General features: G+C 35.0%; 2 protein-coding genes across 2 annotated transcripts in view; one reads left to right on the forward strand and one right to left on the reverse strand.

The window, feature by feature from the left end:
• Positions 1 to 565: 565 nt before the first annotated feature.
• cldn5a (claudin 5a) lies at positions 566 to 2,865 on the reverse strand. Its single transcript, XM_026268977.1, has one exon. It carries the CDS (start codon positions 2,495 to 2,497, stop codon positions 1,850 to 1,852), a length of 648 nt encoding a protein of 215 aa, XP_026124762.1. The 5' UTR covers positions 2,498 to 2,865; the 3' UTR covers positions 566 to 1,849.
• A 749-nt stretch (positions 2,866 to 3,614) lies between these two features.
• Positions 3,615 to 17,486, forward strand: part of zgc:63587 (septin-2) — a 26,957-nt gene continuing 13,085 nt past the window's right edge. The window contains exons 1-7 of the mRNA XM_026268984.1: positions 3,615 to 3,770; positions 8,362 to 8,411; positions 8,708 to 8,807; positions 8,893 to 8,979; positions 9,831 to 9,954; positions 14,165 to 14,299; positions 15,369 to 15,486. Of these exons, the coding sequence (XP_026124769.1) occupies positions 8,385 to 8,411; positions 8,708 to 8,807; positions 8,893 to 8,979; positions 9,831 to 9,954; positions 14,165 to 14,299; positions 15,369 to 15,486 (591 nt within the window). The 5' untranslated portion in view covers positions 3,615 to 3,770; positions 8,362 to 8,384. The remainder of the gene's footprint in view (positions 3,771 to 8,361; positions 8,412 to 8,707; positions 8,808 to 8,892; positions 8,980 to 9,830; positions 9,955 to 14,164; positions 14,300 to 15,368; positions 15,487 to 17,486) is intronic.

Below are 17,486 nucleotides of genomic sequence, written 5' to 3' on the forward strand. Positions count from 1 at the left end.
ATATGTTTATGCAAACTAAAAATGTGATAAATTATTTAGTGTTTTTTTCTATTTGATTTAATGTAAAGAAACATGGATTTTTATATATTTTTTTCTAATGTATATAAACTATAATTCTAACAAAAAATTGTTTTTTTTTATTTTATTGTATAAAAATTGGTGCACTGCCAGTGAAAGTTGGCAGTGCAAACAAAAATCAAATGGCCTAACTGTGCTTTGTTGAGTGGCATTATGGCCGAGAAACAAGGTTTTGGAGACCCAGACAACTGTTGCACTTTACATCTGACTGTACTCACTTTTTCTTTAATAACCACCCAGCTTAAAATACTTACAAGAGCTCATTTGAATAAATTGGTAAGAACCTTTGTGGAAACTTCAATGACTGATAAGCCTTCATGACCTTGTTTAGCATCAAAACTAGTTAAGAAGCAAACTTACAGTCCAGAAACCAAAGTTTATACTAAAGTTATAGAACATATAAAAGGCTTCCACAACCTGATATTGTGCTTGAGGTGACCGTGTACATCACAACTATAACCAGAGGCATCAAACAAGAACACAAACATTGTGTCAAAACTGTAAATGTTTATTCCAAACAACATTCATTCAAGAATTCAAAGACAATTAAAAAAAGCAAAATACAATGAACATTTCATACAAGCTGAATACACTAGAGTTCTTGAGTTCAAGAAACATGAAGATGCCCATCCATGAAGACACTAACCGGCAGGATATTCCCAAAAATAAAAGACCTTTTCCATAGTGGACCGAGATCCTGCTGGACTGTATTTCTCAAGTGGCCTTGTTCAGCTCTGATGAGCGTCTGTGGACGGGTGACTTATGATTAATTGATCAGTCAGGAATTGCTTCAGTTTTCCAGCTGTTTCTCCAAGCATTTAAGAGTCTCTGCAAATGTGCTGAAGCAGATTCCTCTACACACTAAAACATCGGTAAGCATCACAACAGCTACAGCTAACTTAATGCTTTTAGTCTTTGACAAACTTTTACAATCTCACAAACTGCTCCAGGTACCTAAAAGAGATGTGTTGTCAGATTATAGCTTCTCTTTCACTCAAGAATATCCCCGATAGGTTTGAAACAGCATTTTAAACAAAAGCAAAACACTTTATACTAACTTTCATTTTGAAAACAAACATTAAATAGACTTAACAGATCATAGTTAATGCACATTAATTTATATGAATGTATCAACTCAGGAATTAATAGTAAATATTACAATTATTTACAAAGAAAAATATTAAATGTATTTTTATTAAATACATTTCAGCCAATCAGTCCAAAATGCTTTAAAAAAACAAAACAAATACAGGCAGGTAACACTACTGTAAGGTTGTATGAATTAAAATACAGTAATTTATTGTTTGCTCATGTTAGTTTACAATGCATTAACTAATGTTAAACATTTTAATAATGCATGTAGAAATATTGTTAATTTTTAGCTCATGTTAACTAAAGTAGTTAATTGATGTTTACCACTGAACCTTATTCTAAAATGTTACCAACAGGCATATATAAAAAATTATGTAATGTTTAACAAATCAGTAGTGAATGCACATTCAGATATGAATACTGAACGATTCAGAACTATTTCAAAGCACTGTGATGATCTGTTAAGCACTGCATAATGTTTGTGTTACTATTGTTGAAAGTTATTATAAAACGTCCACATTTCAGAAATGCATAAGCTATCCACAAAACTTTCGCGTTAAATAAAAACATGGATCCAATCAGTAGTCCACGAGATGCTTTAAAAAAAAGAAGAACCTAAACATCTGCAGGTGCAACACTCAAGAACGCACAAACTTGTGTAAACGAGTCCAAACAGCGTCTAAACGTAATTCCTCTTGTCATAGTCCCCGTTGGATGTTGCTCTTTTGGTGGGCGCGTATTTGGCCGAGTAGCCTGTGTTTTCAGAGGACGGACACGAGCAGCAGAGCATGCCTCCCCCGAGCAGAAGCATCGCGGTGGCCGCCCAGCCGATGTAGAGCGCCGAGCCGATCTCCCGCTTCTGGGACGCCATAACCTGAGGGTTGTAGAAGTCGGAGATGATGTTGTTGGCCATCCAGCACAGGGGCACGAGCACGAATATGCCACTGATGATGTAGATGACGCCTCCGACGTTCACCACGCGCGCCTTGACGCTATCCGTCTTGATGCAGTTGGTGCACTGCGCGCCGGCGATCACCACCATCAGCCCCACGACGCACAAGACGGACGAGACGACCGTGAGCGCGCGCGCGGCTTGGAGGTCGTGGCTGAGCGCGAGCATGGAGTCGTGCACCTTGCACTGCATCTGACCGGTGCTCTGCACGGCGCACGACATCCACAGGCCTTCCCAGATGGTCTGCGCCACCACGATGTTGGCTTCGACGAAGGCGGTCACCTTCCAGGCGGGCAGCCCGCAGGCGGTCATCTCCAAGAGCGTGCCGAAGACGCACAGAGTCAGACCCAGGAGCTCCAGAGCCGCGGAGGCCATCTCTTTTATTCCTCAGATAGATCTGCGCACCTGTTGAGGGATGTTTAGAAAGACTGCGTTCCTCTCCAGAGTCTTCAGCCTTAGGTTTTCCTTTCTTCTAACCAAAGTGGACTCCTTTTCAGAACTCGTTTTCTTTCTTTTTTTTTTTTTTGTCTTGCGTCTCCAAATGTTTCTATTCAATGTTTTTTCTTCTTCTTCTCTTTATCTTTCTCGCTCTTAAATCGATCAAAAAACTGAAGTGCCTTGATCAGGTGGACAGCATCTCTTCTCTGCGTCTCTTCTGCGCTTTGACTAACGGACTTTTCTGGACAGAGAATAAGTGGAGTGGAATAATAGCAGCACGCCTAGAGGAGGGGTGTGTGTGTGTGTGTTTAGGACTGAAGTAAAACTTTTATCCAATCGCAGGACGGAGCATCTGTTGCTCGCCAATGATCATGCGGAGAAGCTGTGCGTTTGAGTTTGAGGGCTTTATCAATGAATAAAACAGGTTTACTTGTTAAGGATTTATTTTGAAACTCTTCAAGGACTCTCAAATCGGAAAATCGGAAAGCAACCAGAACTATGGATATGCTCAAATAACTAACCTCCTTCTTTATATTGTGAATATTTATGTATAGCCTACGCTTCTTGTTACTTTTTTTTTAAATTATAAATGTCGTGTTTGTAATTTTCTGTAATATTTAGAATGTTAAATGTTCAGCATATACAATAAAAAACATTTTTTGCTTTAATTTCTTATAAAAACAACTATACAAAATACTATACAAATATAATGCCACTATGTAGGCTATACGTTAAGTCAGCACCTAAACAAATACAAACATAATATAAAACTACATTTATTATAAACAAAACTTTAAAATCGCTCATAAATAACACACACACACACACACACACACACACACACACACACACACACACACACACACATATATATATATATATATATATATATATATATATATATATATATATATAAATATATATTGTCACAAGTCTTCAAGCGTGTTTAGACATGTTCGCTGAAAGCACTGGAAACTGTGACCTACTGCCGCCATCTTGGCTCGAAATCTCCTCTCTTTCGCCGCTCCCTCGCATTGCTATTTGAGCCTTAATGGTTTCCGTTGCGCCGGGATCTCGTAGGCATTATGGGATAAGGGCGAAATTGTAGCGGTTTCCGGATTCCCTGGATTGGCCTGCTGGGAAGAAAGAAAACAAGGGTGGTGGGAAAAAAAACTCCAGGTTTTTGAGTTTTATCACGCGTTTATACCAGGTAAGGGCTTCTAGCGGAAGAAAAGTTAGTTAAAGTTTCTTCGCGTTTGTATCCGGAAGTGATGAATCACTTTGTATCAACTGTTGTGTGACTCAAGTAACTGTTGTATGTCAAAGTTGATACAAAGTTGCACTAAGAAGGAATTTGATTAAATAATACAGCTGTATCACTCGACAGCCTTCTTGGTTTCTCAGTTTGAAACTGTAAGATAACACACATGTTTTGTTTTATCGCGGGAGTGTCAGTTTTAGATGTGCTACGTGCACTGAATGAAGAACGTTAACTCAAGCAGGGTGTGGAAGAAGAGGAGGTGTTTTCACTTAAAAACGAGGTGCTATAAAAATGTATACCCAAGGTTATCTGTTGTTTCATTTATAAATTACATTGGAATTTGGCACCATGTGAATTTAGAGACGTGTTGCTCAGAAAGGGCTTTGGGGGAGTCGAGGAGCTGATGGCCAGAGTTTGACAGCAGCACATTTCAAGTTTAATAGCACGTTCCCCGCCTGGAACCAGCCTCCACACTTTAACATGGAGCCAACAGCTCGTGCCTGAGTCAGTTTTTTGTTATTTATCAGAGAATTCATAGATTTTTTAAAAGCACTTTTGTATCTTAAAGAGAACATTCTAAACCTTTTTCTAAACTAATAATATAATATGCATGTTTATGTAAATTAGATATGTGATTATTGCTTAAATTCAAATATTACTGTTATATAATTACATTTGTAATATATTTTTGAACATCTATGTTCCAAATGCTATGGAGTGCATTAGTCAAATAATATAATGTGATGATAAAATTAGCAAAATACAGCATAAGAAATGAATATTTACTATAAATGTAGTACTATAGTGTAAAACACTAGTCCAAAACAGTTTCTGTTGAATCTCAGAGGGTAAAATATTAACATTTTACTAACATTCCAATTATGACAACGTTATTTCTGAATATTCTTTGAACGTTACAACATCAAAAAAAAGGTTTAAAAATGTTTCTGAAAAAATAATAATTTTTGCATTAGCAAGGAATAAAAAATATTTATATGCAATATAGGCCCAGGCGGCTCTAAACGAACGTTTGTTCAGAACCTTGAGAGAACCTTACCAGAACGTTTAACTGTTAGCTGGGTATTATAAAACAATATCAGATCAATTATTATTTGTATTTTTTTTTCCGTCAAACTGAATAAGAGAACTTCAGGCAGCTTGTATTCGTCAGAATGATATGTTAAAATAACCCTGAACCATAGTAGATAGAAGTGGCCTGAAAGGAAATCCCCAATTTATAATGAGCAGGATTTGGGCTTTTGGCAAGATGTGTGACAAGTAAACAAGATGAGTTCCTAAATGACTTCTTCATTATGAAGGACTATTAACTGTTTCAGATGAGAGTTACTTTTCTCTTTTATTGTGCAAATGTGCTTTTTTAGTGTCTTTAGTGTGCCTTTAGCAGTCCAATATAGGTTTGCATTGAATTTTTTTGACTCTTAGGTGTTGTTTATATCATATATAGGACACATTTTACCATGTTTTATTCAGAGAAGAGGAGAAATGATTCAAAGCTAGTGTTTATTTCATTTTTTTTTGTTCTAATTTGTGTAAAAGATAAACTATTTGAAGATGGAACAAAATGGATATGAAACTTAAATCTGATTAAATGTGTAAAATGTTCAAATATGACTTAATGTTTCACATAACAATGATTTATCACAAATTTAGAAGTTTGGTGCTGGTGAGATTTTTTTAATGCCTTCGAAAGATGGCTGCGTTTATTTACTCATACAGTAAAATAAGTAATATTGTGAAATAATATTACAATATAAAGAACAGTTTTCTTTTTAAAATATTTTAAACTGTGATTTATTCCTGTCATGCAAAGCTGTATTTTCAGCATCTTTACTCCAGTCTTCAGTGTCACATGATGCATAGAAAGTTATAAAATAGCATTTATTTGAAATATAAATCTTTTTTAGTGTTATAAATGTCTTTACTCTCACTTTTGTGTATTTTGCTCAATCAGTTACTATTTGAAAGCATATAACATGCATTATGCATGGACAAGGCTGTCGCTGGACACTCCACTGTTCATTGGATAATCTTGAAATGGTCAGTTAATCTGCAATATTGCTAGTTGAAAGTAAACTCTTTAACTCTGAGAGCTAAGACTGTCTCTGCCATCTTGACTCTGTTTTCACATCTCATCCGCACTCCTGTCCTGTAGAGATGTGTCACTTCCGCTTCCGTTGGAAAGTGATTCCGTCCTTTGTCTTGAAAATCATTCATCAATACGCCATTGATGCCCGAGTCACTCTTCAGAGGTGAAGCCAATTGCACCATTCACTCATAAACACAAGTGTTGCTTTGAACGGTAGTTTGGTTGTGAAGCAGCGACTGACTGTATATATGAGGCGTCTCACGAGCTTACAATCCACATAAGCTCTGTCAGGAATTCTGTTAAGAACCTCAAAACCATTTTTCCCTTTATTGTAAAAACTTTAAAACTCTTAAGTCAGGTCACAACCTACAAAAGGGTTAGTTAGAGTTAAAAGCTGGTGTGCTTGGTAAATCTTTTCTTGGTTTTGAAGTTTAATGTACGTGTTAATGCAAAAAAATCACCCTCGGCGTAACCGCTGCGCTGATAATGAGGCCACTTGATTAATCTGCAATGAGTTTATCCTTGCTATAATTCCCAGCCAGCAATAACAAGACCTCCCAGTGTGTGTGTGTGTGTGTGTGTGTGTGTGTGTGATCAAATAGGGATTGCAGTGTCCTGTATTATAAACGCAGCACTGCTACACCCACGATCTGACATTTATCCTAAATTAGTTTCCGTACTTTCCTGAAGAACACTTTGACTCTTGATTTTTCCTGTCTCAGAGCAGAAACAGTCATGATCATAAAAGTGTAGACTAGAGCTCAGTCCAGCCTTCTTCCTTGTTTAGTAATTATTTTGTGTAAATGAGGTCAGAGCCAAATGGAAAGGAAACCTAAATATGATTTGACATTGTGTGAAATGTTAAAATACTCACATTTCGAAGCATGATGATTTTAGTTTTTTTCGCCAACACATTTTTAAAGAAGTCTCATTCACTCACCAAGGCTGCATATATTTGATTAAATTATTGCAGTCAAAACAGCAATATTGTGAAATATTATTGCAATTGAAACAATTTCTATTGGATTATATTGTAAAATGTAATTTATTCTTGTAATGCAATGCACGTTTGTCCTGTTTTGGGAGTAGAAACATAAAAAAGGAAGAACACAATTCGACCTTCTTTTTGTTTTGTACTTATTTGGTGTAGGCCTATATAAGAATAGAAAAAAATGGAAATGAAACCTTAATCTGATTAAACATTGTGTTAATTATTCACACGTTGACAACTTTTTTGAATAACACAAAATTTAAGTAAATATTGTCAAAAGTTATTATTGCAGTTTTAAAAAATATATAAAATATACTGAATATGATATTTATTCCTGTGATGCAAAGCGGAATTTCTTACTTGAGTAAAAACGAAATTTTACTTAACAGTGTTTAAATGTTTTATACAATTATTGTTTTTGAATAGCACACATATAATACAATTTAAAAGTTTGGGCTTGGTAAGGTTTTGTTTGTTTTTAGTCTCTTCTGCTCTCCATTTATTTAACCAAAAATAACCAAACACATGATGACCTTAAGCACACTATCTCTGAACTGAACACCCTTTCACCCGAAGCCCATGAAGTACACCTGTGTGTGTGTGCTCTCATTTATGGGGAGTGGTGAAAATGTAGGAAAGCGTTTCCAGGAAGATTAAAGATAAACAGCATTGTTCCCTCCCTGTCGTCACCCCTCGTTCCGCTCTTCATGTCTGACACACTCCAGCGTCTCCAGAACAGTTTGTTCCCCATCAACGTCATCAGATCTGATACAGAGTGTGTCAGAGCTTCAATCAGTAGTGTTTCATGCTTTCATTGAACGTGAATGTTTCTTTTGACTGGAATGTGAAGTATAGTCAGTATTGCATTTAAGGTTCAGTGACCAGTTTTTTTTTACTTTTTGATTTTTGGAATTTTGATTTATTTGTTTATTTGTCGTGTTCTGAGAGAAGATTGTGTAAATGTAACTATTATTTCATTTTGAAACAACATACACTGCTGTTCAAAGGTTTGGGGTCATGAAGATTTGTTTTAAATAAATAAATAGTTTACTTCAGCGAGGATGCATTAAATTGAGTAAAAGACATTATTAATATTAGAAAAGATAAATTTTTTTCAAATAAATGCAGTTTTTGTGAACTATTGACTACAAATCTATCACAGTTTCCAGAAAAATATGAAGCAGCACAACTGTTTTCAAAATTGATAATAATCAGAAATGTTTTTTGGGCAGCAAATCGGCACATTAGAAATTGACAGTGACACTGAAGACTGGAGTAATAGCTTTTTATGTTTAGTTTTTAGTTTTTGTTTTCTTTTATGGAGTAGGTTTTCAACATTTTTTGCATTATCGTAGCCACCCTTTTCTTTAGATATTGAAGATAAATCTATAAGGAATTCCAAAAGACTTATTTAGTTTTTTCAATGTTTGTTCTTTATTTAGTTGTGTTGTCAGACGGAAACAAAATGTCGCAGTCTGGAGAAAAAGGAAAGGTAAGATTCCCACACTTGTTTAACAGCGAAGTGTGTAATTGCTTTGTATATTAAAATATTTAATGTTCATAGTCACTATAATTAACTCAATTGTCAATTTCTGACTTAACCAATGGTGTGAGTTTGGGGGCGGGACTATCTGTTTTCTCAACCAATAGAAAATGAAGGGGGAGTGTTAGGAAAATCTGTTGTTATTATTATAATTATTTTGTTATTCTATTTGGTTCCCCAAAAGTTACACCCTTCACCTTTAAGTATTGAACATTTCCGTATTAAACTTTATTGTGTGCTTCTAGTTCCCTGATGCTGCAGGATATGTGGGATTTGCCAACCTGCCCAATCAGGTTCACAGGAAGTCTGTGAAGAAAGGCTTTGAGTTTACACTGATGGTAGTCGGTGAGGAGCATATAGACACACACACATTCCCACAGACAGACAGACAGACACGGTGCTTTTAACCTGGTGTTATTTGTCATCTTAGGAGAGTCTGGTCTTGGTAAATCAACCCTGATCAACAGCCTCTTCCTGACTGACCTTTACCCAGAGCGCCATATACCTGGAGCGGCAGGTAAAACACACACACACACACACGCGGCTCTCCTGAGGTCTTCATTAACTCTACAGGATATTGTGGCCAAGACTGAAATGATCCCTAGCAGTTATGAGAATGAACCTCATTTTGACCCCAAAAATGTGAACACTCACACATAAAACTGTCTGAATGCCATTACTTGAGATAAAATATCAAAGAATGCTTTAGTTGCAAGGTTTACAAAAGGTCTTAAAAGTCATAATTCACCATTCTACAAATTAAAGCTTTAAAAAGTTCTTAAATCAGGGCTGAAAGTCTGAAGTTCATCGCGTTTATGCCTAAAATAAGAACAAATATCTGTCAGAAGGGGACTGTATGTAAAGTTTTTTCCCTTTAAATTTCCTTTACATGGTCTTATATGGATAATATAATAATATATTGCATATTTTGTCTAATCCAGTAAAGTAAGACATTTTTAAGTGTGCCTTAAATGTCCAAATGCAAGAGATATTTTCATAATATATTTATAATAAATCAGGTCATTTTTAAAGTTTTGTCTTCAGCATGATGCTGCTCCCAGTGGAATGCAAAAAATTTCTGATTTAGATGCTCTTTGCATGTAAAATCCCTTTAAATCCTCTGTTGAACACTTTATGTGTGTAAGCTCTGTAGAGTAAAAGTTTGTTTTTAACAAAGTAATCCCATCGGTAGCCCAGGGCCTCCTCCCAAAGGTTCTCAGAAAATCTCATTAATCATTTTCACAGTGCATCAATAAATCATTAGTATTTTAAGTTTGATTCATCTCGATGCTCTTCCTCAACTGTTTCTCTTTCTTTTTCTGTGAAGTTGTGTGTTTTTGTTCTGATGGGATGTTTTTGTTCTTGCAGAGAAGATTGAGCGCACGGTCCAGATTGAAGCGTCCACGGTGGAAATCGAGGAGAGGGGCGTGAAGCTCCGCCTCACTGTGGTGGACACGCCCGGATACGGAGACGCCATCAACAGCCAGGACTGGTCAGACCAAACCCTCCTTTAGACACATCTGGAGACAGCTTCAGTTAGAAGAATCAAAAGAATATTTTAGATTTATTTGAAATTAGTTTATTGTTATTTTATAATTCTAAAAGTTGTACGTCATTGTAATTAGCTTTTTTAAATATAAAAACAATTTTGGGTATGTTCTCATTTAAGATAAGAATTAGTGTGTTCATTAGGTCAGAAACCAATGGGTGTGGAGAGTCATATATTTATTTCCAAATTTGCCGTTCTTTATGATTACGTCAGCTGTCCCATGCATTTTAATTTTCCCTGTAAATTATTGGTGGTAGATAATGACTGGATATTTGCAAAGCACAGTATACCTGCTGTAAATATATGTTCGAAACAAGATATGCTTACATTTGCTAAAATGTAGTGGCATTTACAGTGTTTCTGAGTTGCATTAATACATTAGTCCATATGTGACCCTGGAGCACAAGTCCAGTCTTAAGTCTCTGGGGTATATTTGTAGCTATAGCCAAAAATACATTGTATGGGTTAATATTATTGATTTTTCTTTTATGCCAAAAATTATTATATATATAAAAACTTAATTTTTGATTAGTAATATGCATTGCTAAGAACTTCATCTTGACAACTTTAAAGATGATTTTCTCAAACTTTAGATTTTTTTGCTCCCTCAAATTCCAGATTTTCAAATAGTTGTATCTCGGCCAAATATTGTCCGATCCTAACAAACCATACATCAATGCAAAGCTTGTTTATTCATGCTTTTATGCTTTTAGATGATGTATAAATCTCAATTTCGAAAAATGTACCCTTATGAGTGGTTTTGTGGTCCAGGATCACAAATTACATTTTATTACTTCTCATTACTCTCTTGTACAGGATTGGACACATTTCTTAGCATTTTGACGGCTAAGTCATACTTCTGAGCTTCATTACTCTAGATAACCAAACATTAAAGCACCCTTTTTTATTGTTTTAAGCATCTGCGAATTTAGTTATTTTGAAATGTCACTTGCTCTGTGATATTTTGTCTAATGCATGTAAATGAAGACATTTTTAAGATTATGAGTGGATAATTTTCTTCACGCACAGTTTAAAGCAAAACAGCATTTCTTATTTTGTTTGCCATTATTGCATTTAAAAAATGCTAGATGGACCACAGATTTAGGCATCTTGTCATGCAATTTTAAAATGTTGACTATATTAACTTAGAAATGCAATGCTCATGGCAGAGATCTCAAAATAATTTGAATGCATCTTGCAAACATATCCATCTCGTTATGTCTTGATGTTTCTTTAAAGTTGATTCATTTATCCAACAGCTAAATCACAGCATGCTTGAAACTGTTGCTTGAAATAAGCAGTAGATCTCGACTTGGCGCCATCATGACACATCCCTACTTTTTTTTTAACATAATGTGTGTTTACTCTTAAATGCACTTGCAATGGTGCTGCTGTTGTTCTGCATCGAAAAAATTTCCCTTAGCTACTAGCTGTTTATTATTACAGATATCTACCATAAAATTATACCGTGTGTATAACTATGACCTCTTTACTGGAAGACCGGACTGATTATTAATTGAATACCCCATGTTTTGTGTTGTATTGCATCTGCATAGCAGAGATTATTTTACATTCTGGCACTTGACTGTATACTGGAGGCAGCTGTTGTCTCTTGTTGCGCTATTGGTCATTGAGCCTTTGCTAAGGAATGCTGGGAACGTCCTGTTTGAAAGAACAATATCCTCCCCATCTCTCACTCTCAGATTTCTCAGGATGATAATGAAAATGTGCCATCCATGTTACCTACCTACTGTCATATAATGTCTTCTTCAGCATCTCGATAAGGCTGCGGTGTCAAGCCGAGTCATGCATCGACGTCTATCAGCAGACACAGAAGTGGTTTATTTCTGGTTAGGTTTAGTTTAGTTTAGGCTGTGATGTTCAGATAAGTCTGGAGACTTTCGAGCAAAAGGGAAGCTGATGGCGAGACTTTAGAGATCTGAGAGTTGGTGCATATCAGTGTCATTGTAGTTAAATAAAACTCAAAACCATAAAAAGATAATTTTTACTTGGGCAAAAAAAGTCAACTGAAACAAAACATTTGATAAAAACTTTTTAGTTTTAACTAACGCTGTCAAATGATTAATTGCATTTAAAATAACACATTTTGTTTGCATAATACTGTATATGAATGTGTGCTGTGTATATTTATTATATATATACAGTACACACACACGCATGTATATATTTCAGAAAAATATGTTAAATTTATATATTAAACATATTTATTTGTAATATAAATTATATGAATATAAATATAGGAACATGTAAATGCATGCAAATATTTTCCAAATATATACTGTATTTGTGTGTATTTATATATGCATAATAAATATACACAGAACACATACATATGCAAACAAAAACGTTTATTTTGTATGTGATTAATCAGTTGACAGCACTAGTTTTAACATGATGCACTAAAAACCTACAAAGTATATTAAAATAATAACGAAAATAACATAACATTTTTTTTTTACCTAACCCTAACTTTAACCAAAACAAAATAAAGCATTAAAGCACTTAAATTATTTTTTCAACTTAAATAATATTTTTCAACTTTTTCAAACTTAATAAAAAGGTTAAAAAATTAAAAAAATAAATAAAATGAAAACCATAAAAAACATATTTTACTTGAAATAAAAAATGGTAACAGAACAAAACATAATATCTTATAAAATATAAAAATAAAAGAATTTCAATTAGCCAAAAGAACAGTTCTTCTTCTTTTTTTTTTAGCTGAAATAAATTAAATGTTATCTGAAACAAAAAAATAAATAAAAATATACATAAAACTTCCTGATTTTTTGTTATTTAACCTGATGTACTAAAAAAACTAGGGCTGTCAAATGATTACATTTTTTTTATCAAATTAATCAGAATTTTCAGTGGATTAATCAGGATTCATCACTATTTGCAATTACACCGGAGTCCTAACCATTTTTTTTTTCTGAAATGCATACCAAAAGATAAATAACAGGAAACAGCTACATAATTTTCATGTATTGATTCATCAATATGTGGTTCTTTTTTTCTGAATTTCAAAAGTTTAACATTTACTTAGATCAAATTTACCTGAGCACTATATCAAACCATGCCATTTAACTACAGATAGTGTAAGAGTTTTAGGTGAACCAGTGGTTAAATATAGCCACATATCTATGAAATTATGCATAGAGAAACTCGAAAGAATGAACTCAGAAACACAAACATGTGCCACCATCACATAAGCAGCACTCTGGGCACTCTTGTTTTTGGGAGGTGTTCATTTGCTCTGACACAATACTTTAGGATAGATATTTTCACGTTCTGAAGGCTTCAAGTGCCAGTAAAACCAAGTAAAAATGCATATGCTTTTCCAAACAGCTGTAATTTTCGCTGCATTGCATGTAGGTGTTCTGCGCATGCGCAGTGTGAAACACAGGACGCTATAACAGGAAGAAGCTCCAGCGTATCAACTACCAAAGCCGTCTCTGTTTATCGAGCTTGACATTAATGTATTTGAGAGTAACTGGGGTAAAACCTTAAGCTTCTTCAGTGTTTTCGTCACAGCGCTAGCCGCTGTTTTTTACTATCTTGAGAATTCAGAGATCGACGAGACTTTCCTGACCTGAATAATTTGTTACACTGCGCATGCGTGAAATGGGTTAAAAAATTTGACGTAATTAACAACAAACAACTAATTAACGTCGTTAACGCGCTATTTTTGACAGCCCTTAAAAAAACCTTAAGTAATAATGATCAAAAACGGAATAAATGTTTTAAAAGTTATTAAAATAACAATAACATACCTAAACTTCAAACGTTTACTTAACTGTAAAGTAAAAAAGAACTAATTTGAAATATTATTCAAATCTATGTTAAGATCTCAACGATAATAAGTTAACACTGGTGCATGTGGTCTGTCTATACTGGACAGGAGCCAGTAAAAATGAGGTTGTGGAGCATTTTGATAAGCTTTATTTGGACAAAGTGTTTGTTCGTTTGTTTCTAAAGTGCGTCCTGATATCTCATGATAAGATTATGGTTATGTTCAGCTGAGATCCGTATCCGAAGCTTGTTTAATGCATTAGTTTAATACAATCACAAGCTTTTATGTCTGAGTGTTTCCTTTCAGCTCGTTCTCTGATCTCTGCTTTATTCTGTTCGACAGCTTTAAGACGATCATCCAGTATATTGATAATCAGTTTGAGCGATACCTGCATGACGAGAGCGGCCTGAACCGCAGACACATCGTTGACAACAGAGTACACTGCTGCTTTTACTTCATCTCTCCGTTTGGACACGGGTAAAACACCTGCACACATTATGTCTTGCGTCATAAGTCAATAAAACATTTTATGCATGCAGAAAGTGGCCTGTTTGCAGCAGAAGGGATGCATTAAAGCAACATAAATCACTAACAAAAACCACAGGTGGAATTACACCAAAACTTTGCACTTTAAAGTTTAAGTTCAAAAGTGATGTGAATTGTCCATCAGACATGTAAAATGTTTTTCAAAGAAGTCTCGTCCGCTCACCAAGGTTGCATTTATTTGATTGAAAATGGTGTCAAATCAACAATAGTGTTAAATATTAGTTCAATTGAAAATAACTGCTTTCTATGTGAATATAGAAAGTGATTTCTGTGATCCGCAGCTGTATTTTCAGCATCATTCCTCCAGTCTTCAGTGTCACGTGATCTTCAGAAATCAGTATAATACACCGATTTGATGCTTTTCTGATGATTATTTGGAACATTTCTGATTATTAACAGTTTTGAAGACTGTTGCATGGCTTCATATTTTTGTGGAAACTATGATGCATTTTATTTTCAGCATTCTTAAAAAGTTAGAAAGAACAGCATTGAATTGAAATAGATTTTTTCTTAACATCATAAATAGGGACACAACGCTACCACTTTTCCAGAACGAGTCCGATACGGATACTTTTATTTTTGATATTTACCCCGAAACTGTACGAAATTTTCACTGTACATTTTTTTTTAAGATACATTTTGTTTTCAGGACTCTTTGATGAATACAATTTTTAAAAGAACCACATCTATGGAACTTTTTATTTACATTATAAATGTCTTTACTGACACTTGTAAACAATTTGATGACCTTGTTTTTCTTAAAAAAAAATAATATATATATTTAGATGTAGTTAGAGCAAAGTCATCCTAATTCACATCTTTATTTTTATTAAAAGAACAGCATTTATTTGATATAGAAATCTTTTGTAAGATTATAAATGCATTTGCTTTCATTTACTGTATGTTCAGTTTAATGCATATTTTCCTAATATCTTTTAAGAAAGTTTTTACTGACCCCAAACCTATGTGTTTGTGCTTCGGTGTGCTTGGTTTTTCCCAGCCTGAAGCCTCTGGATGTTGAGTTTATGAAGGCGATCCACAGCAAAGTCAACATCGTCCCTGTGATCGCCAAAGCCGACACGCTCACGCTGAGAGAGAGAGACCGTCTCAAGAGAAGGGTGAGGATCTGGCTCTTTCTGTCTAGAACAAGCACGACTGACATTTGACCTATGACTAGTTGAGAACAAGCCACAAAACTAACAACAGATGTTATATTTGATCATCTTTGCTGTTGAGTCCAGCTTTGGACACATTTGTGAGTGTTTGGTGATGAGATTGTGTGTTACTGTAGGGTGGGGTTTGTACATGCATTCATGCATTGTGACATTTTTGGCATTCTGGCATGGAAACAAGTATAGCAAAAGACACACTTTAGTGAGCAGTTCTTCATGGACAATAGTGTTCTCCGTGTGAAGTCTGCAGATGTTTCCCTCTAACACACAGAGAATCTCACACCTGCTGGATTGTGTCTGAAGCGGGGTCAGGTGTGCTTCGACCTGCACGCTCCACGTCTTCCTGCTGATGTGCTCCACAGGTTAAGTTGGACGGTGATTATGTGGCGTGTATCTGGCTCTACTTCTTTGGGATGTTATCTGTAGTCCCACAGGAAGCTTGCATAGATTAACACGAGCACTAGAACTTGTTCAGCATTTCTGCTGCTGTTTTTAACACACATTATGTTAATGATGGTTTATTTTGGCAGTGTTTATCTTAAAACTTTCCGTTTCATTATTACTTTATTACTCATCCCTCCTTTTGTAAAAAAAAAAAAAAAAGTGGAGCTTTGAAGCATTGTTTATAGGTGCATACATTTTATACCCACTAAAATTCAAAAGTTTGATTTCTTTTATGTTGTTGAACGAAATGTCTTCTGCTTTCCAAGGTTGTGTTATTTGATAAAAAATCCAGTAAAATCAGTAATATTCTGAAATATTATTACAATTTAAAATGACAGCTTTCTATGTGAATATATTTTAAAATATAATTTATTTCTGTGATGCGCAGCTGTATTTTCAGCATTATCACTCCAGTCTTCAGTGTCACATGATCCTTCAGAAATCAGTCTAATATTCTACATTTGCTGCTCTTGAAACATTTCTGATTATTATCTGATTGTTTGTTTAAAACAGTTGGAAAAAAAAACAACAACCTTGATAAATTTTATTAAAAATATTCATTTATTTAAAAAAAACCCACCAAAGTCTTATTGACCCAAAAACCTCTGAATGGCAATCTATTATAAATCAGGTTACAATTATTATTTATTTAGTGCAATTTCCCCTTAATTTGGATCCTTAATGTTTAGGCCTTTTTGTTTTAAAATCCTGTTTCAGAAGCTTCTCATGGCTATAATTGAAGTCAGCAACATGCAACTTGGTTAACTATAGTACAGTAGTGACCTTAACTCGTAATTAACAAAAAAGCCTGAAGTCTTCTCATTTATGTCTTGAGTTTAGGGTGTTCTGATTAGTCGTTCCACTTGACTTCTGTCAGCGTCTTTTATGTTGTGTGTTCTTGCATGTAAACAAACATCACCTCATTACTGAAAATGGTCTGTTTTAGATAAGCCTGGTGGAATCTAGCCCACATCCGGCAATCATTGCATGAGCGTCCATCTAAGTGGCAAGGAAAGATCAGTTAAACCTTCCCCACCGTTAAACCGCCGTTTCATCAAGCTAAATGAGTGCTAAGTGTGTGTGTTCTCTGCTCTACAAATGTAGGGTTTTTGGGTTTGATGCAGTGATGTCAAATAGAAGTGATTCACACAGAAAAACACAACAAACATTTTCACTCTTGATCCAGTGCACTTCCCTGATGGCTCTGAAAATCACAGGACTTCATTGCCTATTCTAGGCCATTTTTAGACATGGCTTCGGACACTGATTGCTTGTATTTTTAGTAGTTCCTGTTATTCGCCTGCTCCTTAGATGCCATTTTTCTCTTCCTGCAGGTAATTTCAAAACACATTTTGATCCACATTCCCACATTGCTGTGTTTATTAATGCCTGTTTTGTTGTTTTAAAGCGAGAGCTCAGCAAAAATGAAAACCCGTTTACTAATTTTTCAAACATAAAGCACTATAAACGTATAGTCTATACAGCTTTAATCTTAAAGTCAT

The sequence above is a fragment of the Carassius auratus genome, chromosome 8 (assembly GCF_003368295.1).
Source record: "Carassius auratus strain Wakin chromosome 8, ASM336829v1, whole genome shotgun sequence".
Classification (NCBI taxonomy): Eukaryota; Metazoa; Chordata; class Actinopteri; order Cypriniformes; family Cyprinidae; genus Carassius; species Carassius auratus.

What these genes read in the sequence shown, in the direction of transcription:
- cldn5a (XM_026268977.1), bottom strand. Translation starts at nt 2,497, where the DNA reads ATGGCCTCCGCGGCTCTGGAGCTCCTGGGTCTGACTCTGTGCGTCTTC.